The following is an 18,431-nucleotide window of genomic DNA, read 5'->3' on the forward strand; positions in this document are numbered from 1 at the left end:
TTAGATTTCTTCATTTTTCACGGTACTCATACATTTTTGTTAAATCTGCTCAACAAAACTATTGCTTAATTGACCCCAAACAAAATTGTGAAAATTTAAATAACTGAACATCTCAAAAATGTTTAATTTTGTTTAGATTTAATTAAAACACCACATACATGTTTTTACTGAGTAATAGTTACTATTACTTTCCTATTAGATACTAATTAACCAAAATCACAGTTTTTACAGTGTATATATATATATATATAATTTTCTGAGTCCTTGGTTGTACCATTTTGATTATTGTCATTTCCCTAGGTTTCAATTACGGCTGTCACGGGTTTAGTTCTTAGGTTTTGTGTGATGGCTCCCCTGTGTTCTGTCTTATGTCTACTGTGCCTTTCTCTCCCATGTTCCAGGTCCCTATGTTCTGTCTCCCCAGTCTAGTCAAGTTTACATGTCTAGAGTTTAGTTTGTGTGTTTACTGTTCTACTTTGAAGGTATGTGTCTCATGTCATTGTTTCTAGTTTTGCTTCCCTTGTCTTATCCAGTCCAATTACTCCCAGCTGTGCTCTCCTTCTGTGTCTCATTTCCATCGTTATCCCTCAGTGTATTTAAGCCCTGTGTTTCTCTTTGTTAGTGTTGCGTCCTCCCTCATAGCTGTGTATGATTAGCCTCCCCTCCCCCCCCCCCCCCCCCGTACGATTTATTATTAGTTTTCCAAGTTTAGTTTTGTATCGTTTGGCCTTGTTTTCAGCAATAAAGCTGTGCTTTTGAGTTCACGTTCCATCTCGGTGAGTTTTGCATTTGGGTCCTCTCCTGCCTACACACAGCCGTTTTGTGACAGACACCTACATTCTTCACCCTAAACTACGACAAATTTTGAACACAGCAAAATTGTCCATAAAAATAAGAAGCCATAGGACACCTGAATTAAAAACAAACAAACAAACACACTTACCTCAACTAAGTTGTATATGGAAGAAAAAAAAAGAGTCTTTTGTTAGCGTGGGACCCGGTAATGTGGGGAAGTAACAATAATAATAATGTTTAAAAAGTCCACATGAAAAAGCAGGTTCTGTTTACAATTAAAAACTAAACTTAAAGAGAAAGCAAAGCTACTTCCAATATCAAGTTATTAAAAACAAAATGATGACAACAAAAATTAGAAGCTCATCAAAAAGAACAAAATCAAATCACTCTCAGACATCTGACACAGTCCTCTAACCAGAAAGAAGACTTCAATTGCCACAAACACAGACTACATGCTGAAGAACAAAAGCTATATGGCCCTCAGGTTTTCCTATCTCAGATTACTGTGAGGTAACCTTTTTCTTTTCTTTTTTTAACCTAGAAAACAGAATTGTTGATTTTATCCTCGACTACTGGTTTGGTGTATGGATTGTAAAGGACCCAATGTGAAAGACACTGGAGGCAGAGCATTCTAACTAAAAGTAATCTTCAGTAGCCATATCTAAAAGGAAAACCAGTACTGAAAGTACTGAAAACAGAGATTACTAACACATAAAATATCACACTAGGCCACAAATATATCCAATGCATCACCACGGGGGAGGGGGGCAGAGACAGGGAACATTACATTCATCACACAGCATAGGTGTCAGTTTATAAGGGACTTGCTTAACACTTCAAACTAAGGCACATTCAGTAAACTGACCTCAGAGTTTCCAGTCTACAATTTGGGCTCTTCAATGCAGCAGACAGCAGATCCACTCCTGAATCCTGCATCACATTCAAGCTCAGGTCCAGCTCTGTCACATGGGAGTTCTTGGCCTTTAGAGCTGAGGCTATGGTTTCATAGTGAGTCAGTGACAGTTGACATCCAGAAAGTCTACAATGACAGATACATTTTTAAAAATTTGTTATAAAGATAGCACGTTTTTCATACATTTCATGTGGAAATGGGGTGCTCACGCACAAATCTGTGGTTATCTTATATTATTTGCCCACTAGATGTCCTCATCAGTTCACTCCCTTGTCCTTTGCCCTAAAGGCCCAAAGGTGTACAAATGCAGACATGATAATCATGTAGATTTGAATTAGGTATGAAAAAGTGATGCAATGGTGGCCTTCTGGTGCTAAGTCACCCAAAATGACATTGCACCTAAAAACTTAGTCAATAACACTCAAGGCAACAACAAGGCAAAGACAAAACAAACAACCACAACAATGACAACCACAGTCACATTTTTTTATTACTGCATCCATCCACTTATGCTGAGCCCACCCAGAATGGCCGAAAACCTCACACTATCTAAGGGAGCGGCCAGGTCTAACAGTATTCTTTCTCAAATAATGGATTAGGCAAAATAAATGTAAATAATAGCAATAATTTCTGTAACAAGGACAACCTTTAGCCTTATATCATTGTACATTATGCAATACCCTCATTCTTTTATCACTACAAAAGATAAATAAAAAAGATAAAACACACACACACAGAAAAATAATCAACCACAAAAAAAAACAAAACAATAAAAACAGAACAGCTTAATTAACACTGATTTAAGATGTTAATCACACCTTGTCTCACCAAGCCTTTCTGCAGTTCCTCACAGCTGGAATCAATTTCCATTTTCCCACCAATGTTGTGTTAAACTTCCACAGATCCAACTCATCCAGAACCTCTTCAAATGTTTGCAGCATTAAGACCAGAAAAGTGCACTGTGACTCCGAGAGGGCTCTCCCTAATTTGGTCTTTGACCTCAGGAACTCTTGGATTTCCTGATGCAATGTGCAGTCATTCATCTCCAACAGACAGTAGATGATGTTGATGCTTCTGTCCGGAGACATGTTGTAAATGTTCATTCTCGTCACATTGTTGATGACTCGCTGGGTGATTGATAATGCTCTGGGTCTTTCCTCTGTTTGACCCCACAGGCCTCTGAATTTTCTATAGCTGTTTAGTGTCATTGTTTGAATTGAATTCTTTGAATTGAAAAGGTCTATGAGTCTGTCATTTATTTGCGTATTTGTCTCTGTCTGACCAAGCAGATCTCCTAAGAGTCTGTGGTTGGACTCCAGAAAGAGACCATGAAGGAAGCGAACAAACAGGTCCAGGTGGCCATTTTTACTTTCGAGGGATTTCTGCATGACTCTCCACAAAAATTTATCCAAAAAGAATATATCTGTGGATGATGATGAATAAGATACTAAAGATTAAGGATAAATACAAAGACCATTTCTAAGGAACTTCTGAAGCATTTCTGTCTTCTGGTTGGTGTAACAGTGAAACATGTAGACTGCAGCCAGAAACTCCTGAAAGCTCAGATGAACAAAGTAGTAGACTGGTTTCTGAAAGATACCACATTCTCTTTTGAAGACATTTGTACAGACTCTTGAGTACAAAGAGACCCCTACACCATTGATATCATGTTGCTCCATGTCTTCTCGGTAAAACACAATGTTTCCTTTCTCTAGATGTTCAAATGCCAGGCTTCCCAGCTTCAGAATATCTTGCTCATCAGTCTCCATCAGTTTTTGTGGACGTGTTTTATGTCCCTCATAGTACTCATATTTTTTTTGGTTGAATTAGTAGAAAATGTAAGTACATGTTAGTCATGGTCTTGGGCAGCTCTCCTCTCTACAGGCAGTGCAGAATTATTAGGCAAATGAGTATTTTGTCCACATCATCCTCTTCATGCATGTTGTCTTACTCCAAGCTGTATAGGCTCGAAAGCCTACTACCAATTAAGCATATTAGGTGATGTGCATCTCTGTAATGAGAAGGGGTGTGGTCTAATGACATCAACACCCTATATCAGGTGTGCATAATTATTAGGCAACGTCCTTTCCTTTGGCAAAATGGGTCAAAAGAAGGACTTGACAGGCTCAGAAAAGTCAAAAATAGTGATATATCTTGCAGAGGGATGCAGCAGTCTCAAAATTGCAAAGCTTCTGAAGCGTGATCATCGAACAATCAAGCGTTTCATTCAAAATAGTCAACAGGGTCGCAAGAAGCGTGTGGAAAAACCAAGGCGCAAAATAACTGCCCATGAACTGAGAAAAGTCAAGCGTGCAGCTGCCAAGATGCCACTTGCCACCAGTTTGGCCATATTTCAGAGCTGCAACATCACTGGAGTACCCAAAAGCACAAGGTGTGCAATACTCAGAGACATGGCCAAGGTAAGAAAGGCTGAAAGACGACCACCACTGAACAAGACACACAAGCTGAAACGTCAAGACTGGGCCAAGAAATATCTCAAGACTGCTTTTTCTAAGGTTTTATGGACTGATGAAATGAGAAATGAGTCTTGATGGGCCAGATGGATGGGCCCGTGGCTGGATTGGTAAAGGGCAGAGAGCTCCAGTCCAACTCAGACGCCAGCAAGGTGGAGGTGGAGTACTGGTTTGGGCTGGTATCATCAAAGATGAGCTTGTGGGGCCTTTTCAGGTTGAGGATGGAGTCAAGCTCAACTCCCAGTCCTACTGCCAGTTTCTGGAAGACACCTTCAAGCAGTGGTACAGGAAGAAGTCTGCATCCTTCAAGAAAAACATGATTTTCATGCAGGACAATGCTCCATCACACACGTCCAAGTACTCCACAGCGTGGCTGGCAAGAAAGGGTATAAAAGAAGAAAAACTAATGACATGGCCACCTTGTTCACCTGATCTGAACCCCATTGAGAACCTGTGGTCCATCATCAAATGTGAGATTTACAAGGAGGGAAAACAGTACACCTCTCTGAACAGTGTCTGGGAGGCTGTGGTTGCTGCTGCACGCAATGTTGATGGTGAACAGATCAAAACACTGACAGGATCCATGGATGGCAGGCTTTTGAGTGTCCTTGCTAAGAAAGGTGGCTATATTGGTCGCTGATTTGTTTTTGTTTTGTTTTTGAATGTCAGAAATGTATATTTGTGAATGTGGAGATGTTATATTGGTTTCACTGGTAAAAATAAATAATTGAAATGGGTACAGTGGGGCAAAAAAGTATTTAGTCAGCCACCGATTGTGCAAGTTCCCCCACTTAAAATGATGACAGAGGTCAGTAATTTGCACCAGAGGTACACTTCAACTGTGAGAGACAGAATGTGAAAAAAAAATCCATGAATTCACATGGTAGGATTTGTAAAGAATTTATTCGTAAATTAGGGTGGAAAATAAGTATTTGGTCACCTCAAACAAGGAAAAGCTCTGGCTCTCACAGACCTGTAACGTCTTCTGTAAGAAGCTTTTCTGTCCCCCACTCGTTACCTGTATGAATGGCACCTGTTTGAACTCATTATCTGTATAAAAGACAGCCTCAAACAGTCAGACTCCAAACTCCGCCATGGCCAAGACCAAAGAGCTTTCGAAGGACACCAGGAAAAGTATTGTAGACCTGCACCAGACTGGGAAGAGTGAATCTACAATAGGCAAGCAGCTTGGTGTGAAAAAAATCAACTGTGGGAGCAATCATCAGAAAATGGAAGACATACAAGACCACTGATAATCTCCCTCGATCTGGGGCTCCACGCAAGATCTCATCCCGTGGGGTCAAAATGATCATGAGAACGGTGAGCAAAGATCCCAGAACCACACGGGGGGACCTGGTGAATGACCTGCAGAGAGCTGGGACCAAAGTAACAAAGGTCACCATCAGTAACACACTACAACGACAGGGAATCAAATCCCGCAGTGCCAGACGTGTTCCGCTGCTGAAGCCAGTGCATGTCCGGGCCCGTCTGAAGTTTGCCAGAGAGCACATGGATGATACAGCAGAGGATTGGGAGAATGTCATGTGGTCAGATGAAACCAAAGTAGAACTTTTTGGTATAAACTCAACTCGTCGTGTTTGGAGGAAGAAGAATACTGAGTTGCATCCCAAGAACACCATACCTACTGTGAAGCATGGGGGTGGAAACATCATGCTATGGGGCTGTTTTTCTGCCAAGGGGACAGGACGACTGATCCGTGTTAAGGACAGAATGAATGGGGCCATGTATCGTGAGCTTTTGAGCCAAAACCTCCTTCCATCAGTGAGAACTTTGAAAATGAAACGAGGCTGGGTCTTCCAACATGACAATGATCCAAAACACACCGCCCGGGCAACAAAGGAGTGGCTCCGTAAGAAGCATTTGAAAGTCCTGGAGTGGCCTAGCCAGTCTCCAGACCTCAACCCCATAGAAAATCTGTGGCGGGAGTTGGAAGTCCGTGTTGCTCGGCGACAGCCCCAAAACATCACTTCTCTCGAGAAGATCTGCATGGAGGAATGGGCCAAAATACCAGCTACTGTGTGTGCAAACCTGGTAAAGACCTATAGTAAACGTTTGACCTCTGTTATTGCCAACAAAGGTTATGTTACAAAGTATTGAGTTGTATTTTTGTTATTGACCAAATACTTATTTTCCACCCTGATTTACGAATAAATTCTTTACAAATCCTACCATGTGGATTCATGGATTTTTTTTTTCACATTCTGTCTCTCACAGTTGAAGTGTACCTCTGGTGCAAATTACTGACCTCTGTCATCATTTTAGGTGGGGGAACTTGCACAATCGGTGGCTGACTAAATACTTTTTTGCCCCACTGTATATATTTGTTTTTTGTTAAGTTGCCTAATAATTATGCACAGTAAAAGTCACCTGCACACACAGATATCCCCCTAAAATAGCTAAAACTAAAAACAAACTAAAAACTACTTCCAAAAACATTCAGCTTTGATATTAATGAGTTTTTTGGGTTCATTGAGAACATTGTTGTTGTTCAATAATAAAATTATTCCTCAAAAATACAACTTGCCTAATAATTCTGCACTCCCTGTAGTCAACATGTGCTCCAGAACTGTAGCAGTGATCCAGCAGAAGACTGGGATTCTAGACATGATGTGGAGACTGCTGAATGTCTTCATGTGGGAGATGATTCTGCTGGACAGCTCTTCATCATTGAATCTCCTCCTGAAGTACTGCTCCTTCTGGGCGTCAGTGAAGCCTCGTACTTCTGTAACCCTGTCAACACATGTAGGAGGGATCTGACTGGCTGCTGCGGGTCGAGAAGTTATCCAGATGAGAGCCGAGGGAAGCAGATTCCCCTTGATGAGATTTGTCAGCAGCTCGCTAACTGATGACTTCTGTGTGACATCAGACACGAGCTTCACTTTAGTGAAATTCAGTGAAAGTCTGCTTTCATCCAGGCCGTCAAAGATAAACAAAAGTTTGCAAACAGCGAGTTGCTCTGCTGTGACCTTTCGTAATATTGGATGAAAAACATCAAGCAGTTCCAGAAGACTGTACCGGTCATCTATGATCACGTTCAGCTCCCGGAATGAAAGCAAGACCACCACATCAATGTCTTGGTTTTCCAAACCTTCTGCCCAGTCCAGAGCGAACTTCTGTACTGAGAATGTTTTTCCAACTCCAGCAACACCAGTCGTCAGAACCACTCTGATGGGTTTCTGTTGTTCAGGTAAGGCTTCAAAAATGTCTTGGCACCTGATTTGAGTGTCATGCATGGGTTTCTCCTTGGAAGCCATTTCTAGCTGCCTCACCTCGTGCTGGGTATAAACAGTTTTAATTTGTCTCTCTGTGATATTGAACTTTGCATAGATTCCCTGATAGACAGTTCCACTGCCCGTTTCATCAGCTCTTTCAGTCACACATTTATATTTCTTCCTGAGATCGATCTTATGTTCATCTAAAAGCTCCTGAAGGCCAGCATCTTCTGAAAGATAAGAAAAACAATCAAGAACAAAGAAAGAATTTAATATTGATTTAATATCTGAACAAAACACCAAAAAATAGTTTTCATAAATAAGCCCTTCAGCAGACAGATATTCAGTCTTACTTTGTATACAGCTGCTCCAACTTGCTGTCTGTGGCTGTGGAAATGAAGAAAAATTATAGTGCACACAAACAAGGAAATTGACTCACTAGTCAAATAAAGGTTATTCTGATTATGACCAGTACAAAAGACAATAAAGTCAGAGCCTTCATCGGGAATTAGATGTAGATATGGCAAACAACCCTGTTACGCCGCGAGGAGCGGTGAGGGAAACATCAGACTTCACTCTATCTTAATTGAAGTAATTGTTTTATTGTCTCTTGCCAACATCATGCACACGCAGACAGCAACTTCTCAAAATGGCTCCCAATCCATTTCCTCCTCCCTTTAAATACTCTAAAGACCACGCCTTCTTAATACAGACTGGCCTATAAAAGAGCTGCAATTGAGGCAGGCCTCTTCTTTACTGGGAAAACAAGATGGCCACCACAGAGGTAACCAGCAAAACACTTTGTTACATGAACACTTCCCAACAAACCCTAAACACCAACTTCAAGCCAATTGCAGAAGTTATCACTAGTGATGGCCAAATGAAGCTTTCCGAAGCACTGAAGCTTGTATCGAAAAATGGTTCATTACTCGAAGCTTTTCAACACAGTCCTCTCCGGTGACATCTGGTGGCGAATATTTTGAAGAGCAGCTTGAATCTGCAAAATAAAACGGACTGCTCAATCATCACTGCTCACTCAAGAGTGGGGTTCTCTCCGATATTGGGCCACCGTTCCGTTGCTTTGAACATGTAATTGGTTTTGTTGTCTCGATTGGGGGGCTGAAAAAATGTAATGCGTATTTGCGTAATACATGTTGATCAATAAACTTTCCCTATTTAAACATGCACTATGGTGTGGCCTTTCTTTGCTCATAACTCCTTGATGTTGGTAAATACAATAAGTGAGCAATATATATAATATACATATGATAACGCACAGCACATTATGGAGTATGCCCCTGCTGTGAAGTCCTTCCACCATCTACTTGTCATTCAATCACTGGACAGCTGGACAGGTTCATACAAAATATTAGATGAGGCCAATTGTCCTATACATATTTTTGACCTAGGGGTAGGATTGATTGTGAACTGGAAAGGGAAAATGCTTAGGGGGCTGAGTACGGCTGCATTGTTACTGATTTGTAGAATCATTTTGATTCGATACAGGATCCGATTCAATATGATTGGAATATGGAAAGTTTTGCCCCAGTCAGAAATATTACAATTCTGATCATTTAACAGTATATATCCATAATTTTGTATCTATTAAAAGAAAGCTGACACATGTGAGACTTAATTAGAGATGTAAACAGAGAGTTATGAAACCTGCAGCTGCAGAAGCCAGCGGAAAAAAAAGAGGCAAACACAGCGCGGACCCGACGACACACCAAAATCTGATTCTGACGCGTCGGGTCCGCGCTCTGTGTTCACGTTTGTATGCAGAATCCGTAAACCTGCTCCCAGTTACTGTTTTAGCTGTATGGTGTTTGACGACATGTTGGGAGGTTTAAGCTGAGATGCTGGCGTTTCAGGCATAATAACGTTAATTCACAAATCGACACAGGATTGTAATGAATCAATATCACTTTATTCAATTTAGCATGGATTGTAATCAGAAAGGCGATAATCAAAACCCACCCCTAATCAAGAACTTGCAAAGTAAAAACATGATCTATGTCAGGTAGCCCTTTTGTTAGTTACATTTAAAAAGAGGATTAGTGTTACTGTGCGCTGGCTGAGTCTGTTCCTTTTCTTAGAAATAGTTTCTCCTGCCCTGGAGAAAATCCACTTGCATGGAACAGAAGAGGCTGTGGAGTGCAGGAACCACACTGCAAGTTGGTAGATATGCAGGTATTCCTGGGTCCTGCAGACTATCACCTAAAAACAATAAACAAAATGATTGTCTAAACTGTAGCAATGTAATGTACGTATAGTGTCAAATACATTGTTGTAGTCTTCATCAGCTTTAATTCACATAGAAGTGTTCCTAAAGTCATATGCTGTAATGGCATTTCCATTATGAAAACATGATTTTGGACATGTCAGGTTTTTCACTTCGGCAGATAAAATGAATTGAGCAAAATCAACTCAAAATCCCGCGAATGATTCACCTGCCTGTAAACCACTGAAACACTTGTGTTGGGAATGAAGCTTCGGACGTCACCGATCACGTGACTCTGGCCAAACGACACAGTGCTTCTGCAGTGTGTTGTTTTTTGGGTACACAAGCGGGCCATCATTAGTCTAATGGGTAGATGTAATCAATAAACCGTTCTTATGTAAACATGCATCATGGTGTGGTATTTCTTTGCCTGTCACTTCTTTATGTTGGTAAATAAAATACATGCAAAATACATATAATAACATACAACACAGTATGGCGCATGCCTCTGCTGTGAGGTCCTGCCTCCAGGTACTTAGCAATTAACCACTGGACACCTGGACAAATCTGTTTATAGATCATATGATATTTGCTACATCTCTGATATATTTTGAAACTGGGGAAAGAACTGATTGTGAACTGGGTGGGGGGAATCCTTGCGAACATGTGAAATACAAAAATTCAGATTCAAATTCAAATTCAAATTTTATTTGTCACATACAAATAATCATATAACATGATGCATTTAAGGTTATCCTGTGTGGCTTCTATTCAAGAAAAGAATTTGTTCCACTGTGCGAGGACTGAGTCTGTTCCTTTTCTTGGATATGATTTCCCCTGCCTTAGAGAAGATCCTCTCACATGGAACGGATGATGCTGGGGTGCACATAAACTGCAAAGCAAGTTTATGAAGATGGGGGTATACATTCTTCCTGGTTGCCCAGAAGTGGAGCGGATCCTCTGTCCGGGGAATCAAAGGATCTGCCATGTACCTCTGTACTTCCACTGTGGCATCTGCTGTGGCATTCCTCACCTGCCTCTCCACCATATGGCTGTCCAGCAAATCCCACAGCCCACCACCTGAAAGACTAATGGAATTAAATAGCTGCACATTCTGTAGACTGACATTTCCAGATGTATTTTAAAATGACATCACATGTGAATATTCAACTGTAAGTGTTACTAAAGATATCTAATGAAATTTATATTTCGACAAGCAGATTGTCGTTTTGTTAAGAAACGTCTAATAGTCACATATTTCCAATAACGGAATTGAAACTTTGGGATATTAAAGCATATTCTTACTATTGAGACATTTTTAGAATATGCTGGAACCCTGTCATTGTGTTATGGACTTCAGGTCAACAAAAGCCATACCTGACTGAGTTGCAGAACTGGTTGCTGGCTCTGGCTGTGACGAGGTAGATGGGATAGGAGGGACGGGCATGATCTGGTCTTTTTCATTTTCAATGATGGTGGCACATTCTGCAGTCAGACGTCTCACTGCAGCTTGAGCATTGGTCTGACTGCAAAACCCCACAGCCTTGAATCTTGGATCAAGCAGGGTAGCAATGGTCATGACACTCATTGTTTCCAAGTGAGACGAACATTCACCCAGCATTCTTGTGAGGTTCATGCACAGCTGGCGGGCTTTGTCATCCAGAACTTGAGGTTGTTTTTTAGCAATTGCATACCGCAGCATGCAGACAAGTGGAATGACTTTGGACCCAGATACTCTCTGCTCTCCAGAAAGTTCAGTAGTGGCTGTGTAAAAAGGAGAAAGCACCTCCAGGCACTCTTTAACTGAGTGGTACTCCTCAGCAGTGACAGGTGTGAGATCTGTTCTCATTGAGACAAGGGCAGCACTAACTGGCTCTCTCTCCTCATACAGACGCTGCAGCATGGTGTATGTGCTGTTCCACCTGGTATCAACCTCCTGAAGGAGCTTTAGATGTGATCTGCCCATCTGCTGCTGCATTTGGCAGAGCTTCTCCTTTGCTGTTGTGCTAGATCGGAAATAGCTTACCAATTTACGTGCCTTACCTCTGATCTCCTCAAGCCCAGGCGTGTTGTCAATTGATTTTCTCACAATGAGGTTCAGAGTATGTGCAATGCACTTTGTGTGGCGCACTTTCAATATTTTAGATGAGGCAATCATGTTTGGTGCTGCATCAGTGACGAGGCATCTGACTTTATTTTGGATGCCCCACTCCTCCATCAAAACCTTTTTCACCTCAGCAATATTTTCTGCTGTATGTGCCTTTGGGAAATGTCCCACTCCTAGCAACACTGTGGATAGTGTATCTTGTTCATTGACAAAATGACATGTCACAGCCAAGTAGGCATCCATATGAATGGATGTCCACATGTCACTGGTGAGACTGACAGCTGTAGCCTTCTCCACTTCTCTCTTTGCTCTCTCCTTTTCCTCCTTGAACTTTTCCGCCACCATTTCCTTTAGAGCCTTTCTGGTGGGGATTGTGTAGGTTGAGTCCAAGACACCAACAAACTGTCTGAAACCAGCATCGTCAACAATGGAAAAGGGCTGCGAGTCCTTCACGATCATGTTCACCAAAGCAGCATCGACCACCTGCTGTCTGGTCTGAGTGGGATTTGTGTGCATGATCCCTTCAATACACAAAAACATTTGAATGTGAGGATGGAAATAGGCTTAACTGTGTTGTATAAGTTGATTAGTCTTTAATGCCAGTATTCACAGGTAGTTCAATGGTTATTATGTGTTGTGGGATAAAGTAAATGGGCCTCCCATCTTACCAATAGCCTGCGGACATTACATAGGAAGCGGAAGAACCACCAACCAGTGCATCCTCTCACCCAGAAAGTGAAGTCAAACGCAATTAGTGACATTTTGTGCTAGTGATGTGAGACATGAATGAATGAATGACTGAATAATGGTTGATGTCCATACCATGAATGCTTGGATTCACTGTCATTGTACTCGTAGATGAGACCGCATTGTGCTTAGCACGGAGATGCCTCAGCATCGATGAGGTGTTGTTGTTGTAGGCCAGCTGCTGGTCACAGACCAAGCACCGAACCTAAGTAGTACATGGAGTGATCCTAGTGTTATTTATGCACACTACCCCCCCCCCCCCCCCCCCCCCCCACACACACACACACACACACACACACACACACACAGATAGATCTCTCTCTCTCTCTCTCTCTATATATATATATATATATATATATATATATATATATATATATATATATATATATGTGTGTGTGTGTGTGTGTGTGTACTTGTTTTCGTGACATCTTAGGACAATTTTATGATAACACACTCACAAAATGAGGACACTCAGAACACTCTCTCTCTCTCTCTCTCTCTCTCTATATATATATATATATATATATATATATATGTGTGTGTGTGTGTGTGTGTGTGTGTGTGTGTGTGTGTGTGTGTGTGTATATGTGTGTAAAGACAAGGTTTGTGAACTTTTCAGTCAAAATAAACAAATGCAAAACAGAGGCAAACAAGAACACAAAGCTGTCAAACCTACCCGATTGACCGAAATCAACTCAAAATATTCCCACACGCCAGAACGTCCTCTCTTCCTTGCTGGTTCCATATCTGTCAGTGGAATGGTCACCTCTTTGCTCTCTGTCACCATCAACACACTCCACGAATCCCGTGGATGATTCACTTCCTTATATCCGTTTGAATCAGGTACCGAAGCAGTTACGTGCGTAATGAAGCTTCGGACGTCACTGGTCACGTGACTTTTGCCAAACGAAGCAAGTCTCGACACAGTGCTTCTGAACCAGTGTGTTGTTTTTTTCGACACACGCTCCGGAGCGCCAGCTTCAAGCGGGCCATCACTAGTTATCACCATTTACAAAGATATGCTCTATCCCCACTGCTGTTCTGGATAGTCCTGATAGCCCTCAGCCAGATCATTAACAAGACTGGTCATGGATCAGCCACCATCTCTACATGGATGACATCAAGCTGTTTGCCAGGAGTGAATGAGACATTGATTTGTTGATCCCCACCACTAGGAGCAACAATATCAGAAACCATTAAAGTAGTAATAAGGAGAAGTAAGTTAGTCAGAACTGAGAGGATTGTACTACCAGAAGCATTACATTGCAGAAAATGAGGATAGTTATAAGTACCGTGGAATCCCACAGGCTATACCTTTGAAGCGTAAGGCAAGTCCTGAGACGTTAGCTTAATGGGAAGAATAATGGACAGCTACACCCTGCTGGTTATCAGATGCCCTGCTTGGACAATAAGCTGGCCATAGAAGAAAATAGACACCACTGACAATAAGACTAGAAAGCCCCTGAAGGGTTACGTGCAAAATCCAGCACCCTGAGACTATACACCAAGTGGAAAGAAGGAGGCCAGCGACTAGTGAGTGTCAGAACTACTATCCAGGATGAAACGAGAAAGAGCCATGAGTACATCAGAAAGATGGCCACAAATTATCGCATATTTTGTGAATACCTCAGGTAGCATGAACCTGTAAAATAAAAGGAGCAAGGAGAGAAACTATCATAGATGGCACAGAAGCAGTAATTGTGGCAGCACAGGAACGAGCTCTGGGTCTGAGATCAATAGAGGCTGTGGTCTACCACACCAGCAAAAAACCCAAATGCAGGCTGTATAGAGATGCCCTTGAGATAATCCAGCACATAACAGCTGAGTGCAAGATGCTAGCAGGTAGTGCATACATACAGAGTATACAGGAACATCTGTGCAGAGTATGTGCTTGTCCCAAGGTTAAGATGGTGGGTGAGAATGAATAAGATCCTGTGAGACTTTCAGATACAGAAAAGCAATCTGGTGACGGCAATCAACCGCACATAGATGGACAAGCAGAGAAAGAAGCCTGTAGTGATAGATGTAGCTATACCGAGTGATAGCAACATCAAGACGAAGGAGAATGAGAAGCTTGAGAAACAGCAAAGGCTGAGACATGAGCTAAAGAAGATGTGAAAAGTGAAGGCACCAGAGGTCCTCATAACTGGAACACTCAGGGCAGTAAACCCCAAACTTGGATGGAGAGTATTAATATATCCTATAAACAAAAGTGAGAAGATCCCATTGCGACCACTGTTGTACCAGTTCTGACTTCTCTAATTCATAATTTAAACTGATCTGTGCACAATTGCTGTCCTTAATGAAAACATTGTTCTCTCCATTGTGAGCTGACCATCAGATCCATTAAGAACAAAAAGTCTCTAACCTTGTGTTTGAAGGTTCAAGTTCAGTACTCAAATGTGGATTAGGATCTTTGGGCTGCTCACTCTCCATAGACATCCTGGAGACTCTGCTCTCTGTCTCTGTTGCTCACCTCTGGAAACAGGAACATTGAATAAATCCCACATTGTTCTTGTATATGTTCCTGTTGCTTGGACATTGAGATGACTCTATCATGGTTGGGTTCATGAGGCTGAGGCTCTGAACATGATCAAGTGTGGCATTTAAATCCTAAGTCCTGATTATGGCTATGCAGGAACTTGTGTTTTGAAGATGGGCAGTCAAAATGAAGTGCTGGCAGAGCAGAAGGCACAGTTCTCTTGTCCGATCTTTCTGCACACACACACGCTGCTGTGTTTGAAAAAACAGCTGTTTTATTTTACTATTCAACAAGTGATATTCTTCACTGTGCAAATACTACATTTAAACTCTGAACCTGTAAAGTGCTTAGACAATACTAAAATCTCTATCACACCAATTCTGATGTTATCATGCCTATTGAAGAATTTAAGCATAAAGTCATTTGAATAGAAACAGTGTCATGAAAAATTATTTGCCCCTTCCTGGGTGGGGAGGGGTATATTTGTGACACTTAATTATTTCAGCTACAACAAATTTTATAATTATATAAATGTAACCAGAATAAACATAAATTGCAGGTTTTAAATTATGATTTTCTTTATTTCAGCATCATTGGAAAGTTTTAAGGATGAATGGCCCCTTTAAGATCATGCCAAAGCATCTCACTCGGTGACATTAAATTTGTAGCCCTTTAGAGGTGGCATGAACTGATGGCTGAACACTGCACTTCAGAATTTTAAAAAAATGGTAGAATGATAAATTTTGCTCCCAGTTACAGCAAGTTGTGCAGTTCCTGAAGCAGCAAAGCCTCCCCAGACCGTCAGACTACCACAACCATGTGTGAATCTTTTAATAACTGTTAACAGTTTTAGTGACGCTGATCTAACAAAAACAGCAGCGTGCTTTCTTCCTTGTACATGACTCACCTTCATGTAACTTTTCATTGCAAGCAGGACCTTACACTGCTGAAGAGTGGATGGTTTTTGTAACAGTCATTCTTCTTAGACAATCTTCCTGTTCTGTTGACTATGGCATGTAGTCAGAACTTACTGAGCAGTTTCCTATTGAGCAGCTCTTCTTTCCTCCCTCACATCACATGACTACATTGTTGTGTGCAAGTCATAATTGAGCTTCTTAAAGCGATATGATCACCTCTTTTTTTTTTTTTTTTTTTTTTTTTAAATAGCACACATATGAACACAAGTAGTAAAGGTTTTATTATTAACTTGGTAAACTCAGCTTGCTTCTCATTGTTACACCCCACTTAGAAATGAAGTAGTACTGGGTTGGGGGCAACACAAAGTGTAATGAAAACTATTTACGACCACAAAGTCGATGTGATTAAAACATGGTTTATTTCACAGAACTAATTAGGCCCAAAAATAAACACAGGGAAGCTCTACGCGTCAGGGTCTTCAAGGCCAAAACAACAAACAAAACACCTCCTTTCTAACTAAAAGACAAACCAAGATCTCTCTATCAGAAAACAAAATACAATGGCTGTGCTCCTTGTCTAGCCACAAAACAGGAGAAACAGTCAAAACAAAAATGGCAAAGAACCCCTATCTGCTGTGGTTCACAATTATCTCAGTAAAGGCATACCATTACTCACTGAAAGAAAAACCAAAGTTACGCCAAGTTTCATAAATTCCCACACGCAGCTACAGCCCGCTGCCTAAACCACTGCAGCTAACAGCTCAGGCAAAAAGGGGAGGGAGAAGAAGGGGTGTGGCGGTTAGAGACGCAGTCTTTATGCCATGGCTGATGAGCTGCAACACATGTCAGCTGCGGCTCATGAGGCAGAGCTGGAATACAGCAGAGGGAGAAATGAGAAAAAGCTCTCTCACATAGGGAGAGCCACCAGAGGTCAGTGACCACAACACCCCCACATAAAATTTTACATAAAGTAAAACAGACATTCTTTTAACACATACCACCATGTTCATCAGGGAGGTTAACGCTACACCCTGAAAGTGCATCAACTATTACATTGTCCACACCTCTCTTATGTCTGAAGTCTAGATTGTATTCTTGAGCAAGCAAAGCCCACCTCATCAATCTCTGGCTGTGGTTGTACATGTGCTTCAGGAATATCAAAGGGTTATGCTCGGTATACCCATACAGAAAAGAAATAGTAAAAACTTATATGTGATTACTCATGAAAGTGGCCACTTTCATGAGTAAACCATATAAGGCTTACATGATTTACTCATGAAAGTGGCCACTTTCGCATTACTTTCATACATTGTTTTAGTAAGTATCCAAAACATACAAGTTTCTTTATATAATTTTTTAAGGGATCTTATATCTGTTTTCACACTTATATGCTTTTTATACAAGTTTCACACAAGACAGATACAAACTTTATAAAATTTATATATATCTTTTCCATATGGGTATACCATAACAGGAGTTGTGGTTGACCCTATGTAAAAGTCAAAATGCTGCAAAGTAAGCAACATGGCTAGTGTTTAATTCTCAATGGTGGAGTAGTTAAGTTGGTGAGGTTTGAACTCAGCTGAGAAGTAGGAAACTAGGTGACTGATGCCATCAACTCCATCCTGTAGCAGTACTGCCCCAGTGCCAGTAGTGCTTGCATCCACTTCCAGCCTGAAGGCCCTGCTGAAGTCAGGAGCAGCCAGTACAGGGGTGCTGGAGAGGAGAGAGGAGAGACTTGGCACAGTCAAATGCATGTTGATATTCGGCAATCCAGATGAGTTAGAGGACAAACCTGCGTTTCTATCTGTTGTGCCATCTTTTGCTTGTTTGTTTCCTCTCCCTATGTATGAAGGGTGAAGTTAACAGTGGTCCCAGTGGTAATCGGAGCACTTGGTAGAGTGACCCCCAAGCATACATGCCAACCCTCCCGATTTTTCGGGGAGAATCCCGAATTTCAGTCCCAATCCCGAAAATCCGTCCCAATTAGACCGCGAAGGCAAGGTCCTCAGGTGGACGAAGCCTCTGAATTTGTACACCCCTGCTGGTTCTGGCTAGACAATAATAATGGTGACATTTAACTCATTTTTTTCAAATAAATAAACATTGTAAACAAAAGTTTTTTGTATATATATGTATATGTATACCCCCCACCCCCCAACAGCCCTTTTGAATATCTCCCTAATTCTGAGGTCTCAAGCTAGGCGACTGGCCATGAACATCCCAGGGGCACTGACAATATTACACATTATACTCCAGACAGACAACAAAGAAAAATGTTGATGCTGAATATGACATGAAAACATGTTACCATAAAAGATCACATTGTTAAAACATGACAAATTGACATCCAAAAAAAATAAATAACAAAACAATGCACTCCGAATTGTGCCATGCAATTTGATTGATGTACATTGACTGAAAATTCATCACAAAATTAAAAATGGTGATGGTGTTACACTGTAAAAAGTTAATGGATAAATCAGTGAAGATGCTGGGACATGATGACACTCCATGAGCGTCTGGCAGCACAGATAAATGA

General features: G+C 41.3%; 2 protein-coding genes across 2 annotated transcripts; both read right to left on the minus strand.

The window, feature by feature from the left end:
* Window positions 1-3,514: 3,514 nt before the first annotated feature.
* Window positions 3,515-10,684, minus strand: LOC146649619 (protein NLRC3-like). The gene is made up of 4 exons (XM_085386104.1): window positions 10,562-10,684; window positions 7,769-7,802; window positions 6,741-7,645; window positions 3,515-3,586 (listed from the first exon to the last, which is right to left on the minus strand). Exons 1-4 carry the CDS (start codon window positions 10,682-10,684, stop codon window positions 3,515-3,517), a joined length of 1,134 nt encoding a protein of 377 aa, XP_085242230.1.
* Window positions 10,685-10,975: 291 nt separating this feature from the next.
* LOC146649620 (E3 SUMO-protein ligase ZBED1-like) lies at window positions 10,976-12,605 on the minus strand. The gene is made up of 2 exons (XM_085386105.1): window positions 12,585-12,605; window positions 10,976-12,238 (listed from the first exon to the last, which is right to left on the minus strand). The coding sequence occupies exons 1-2, from the start codon at window positions 12,588-12,590 to the stop codon at window positions 10,976-10,978; spliced, it is 1,269 nt and encodes a 422-aa protein (XP_085242231.1). The 5' UTR covers window positions 12,591-12,605.
* Between the last annotated feature and the right edge of the window lie 5,826 nt (window positions 12,606-18,431).

This window comes from Rhamphochromis longiceps, linkage group LG17, assembly GCF_057381845.1.
Source record: "Rhamphochromis longiceps isolate RC_006_pf linkage group LG17, R_longiceps_female_GT1.1, whole genome shotgun sequence".
In the NCBI taxonomy this organism is placed as follows: domain Eukaryota; kingdom Metazoa; phylum Chordata; class Actinopteri; order Cichliformes; family Cichlidae; genus Rhamphochromis; species Rhamphochromis longiceps.

Coding starts and splice junctions, on each gene's coding strand:
- LOC146649619 (XM_085386104.1), bottom strand. CDS start 10,684: ATGGTGGAGAGGCAGGTGAGGAATGCCACAGCAGATGCCACAGTGGAA. Junction 7,803..10,561: donor TCTGGGCAACCAGGAAGAAT/GTATACCCCCAT, acceptor TCATTTCCACAG/CCACAGACAGCAAGTTGGAG. Junction 3,587..6,740: donor ACATGTTGACTACAGGGAGT/GCAGAATTATTA, acceptor CACTGCCTGTAG/AGAGGAGAGCTGCCCAAGAC.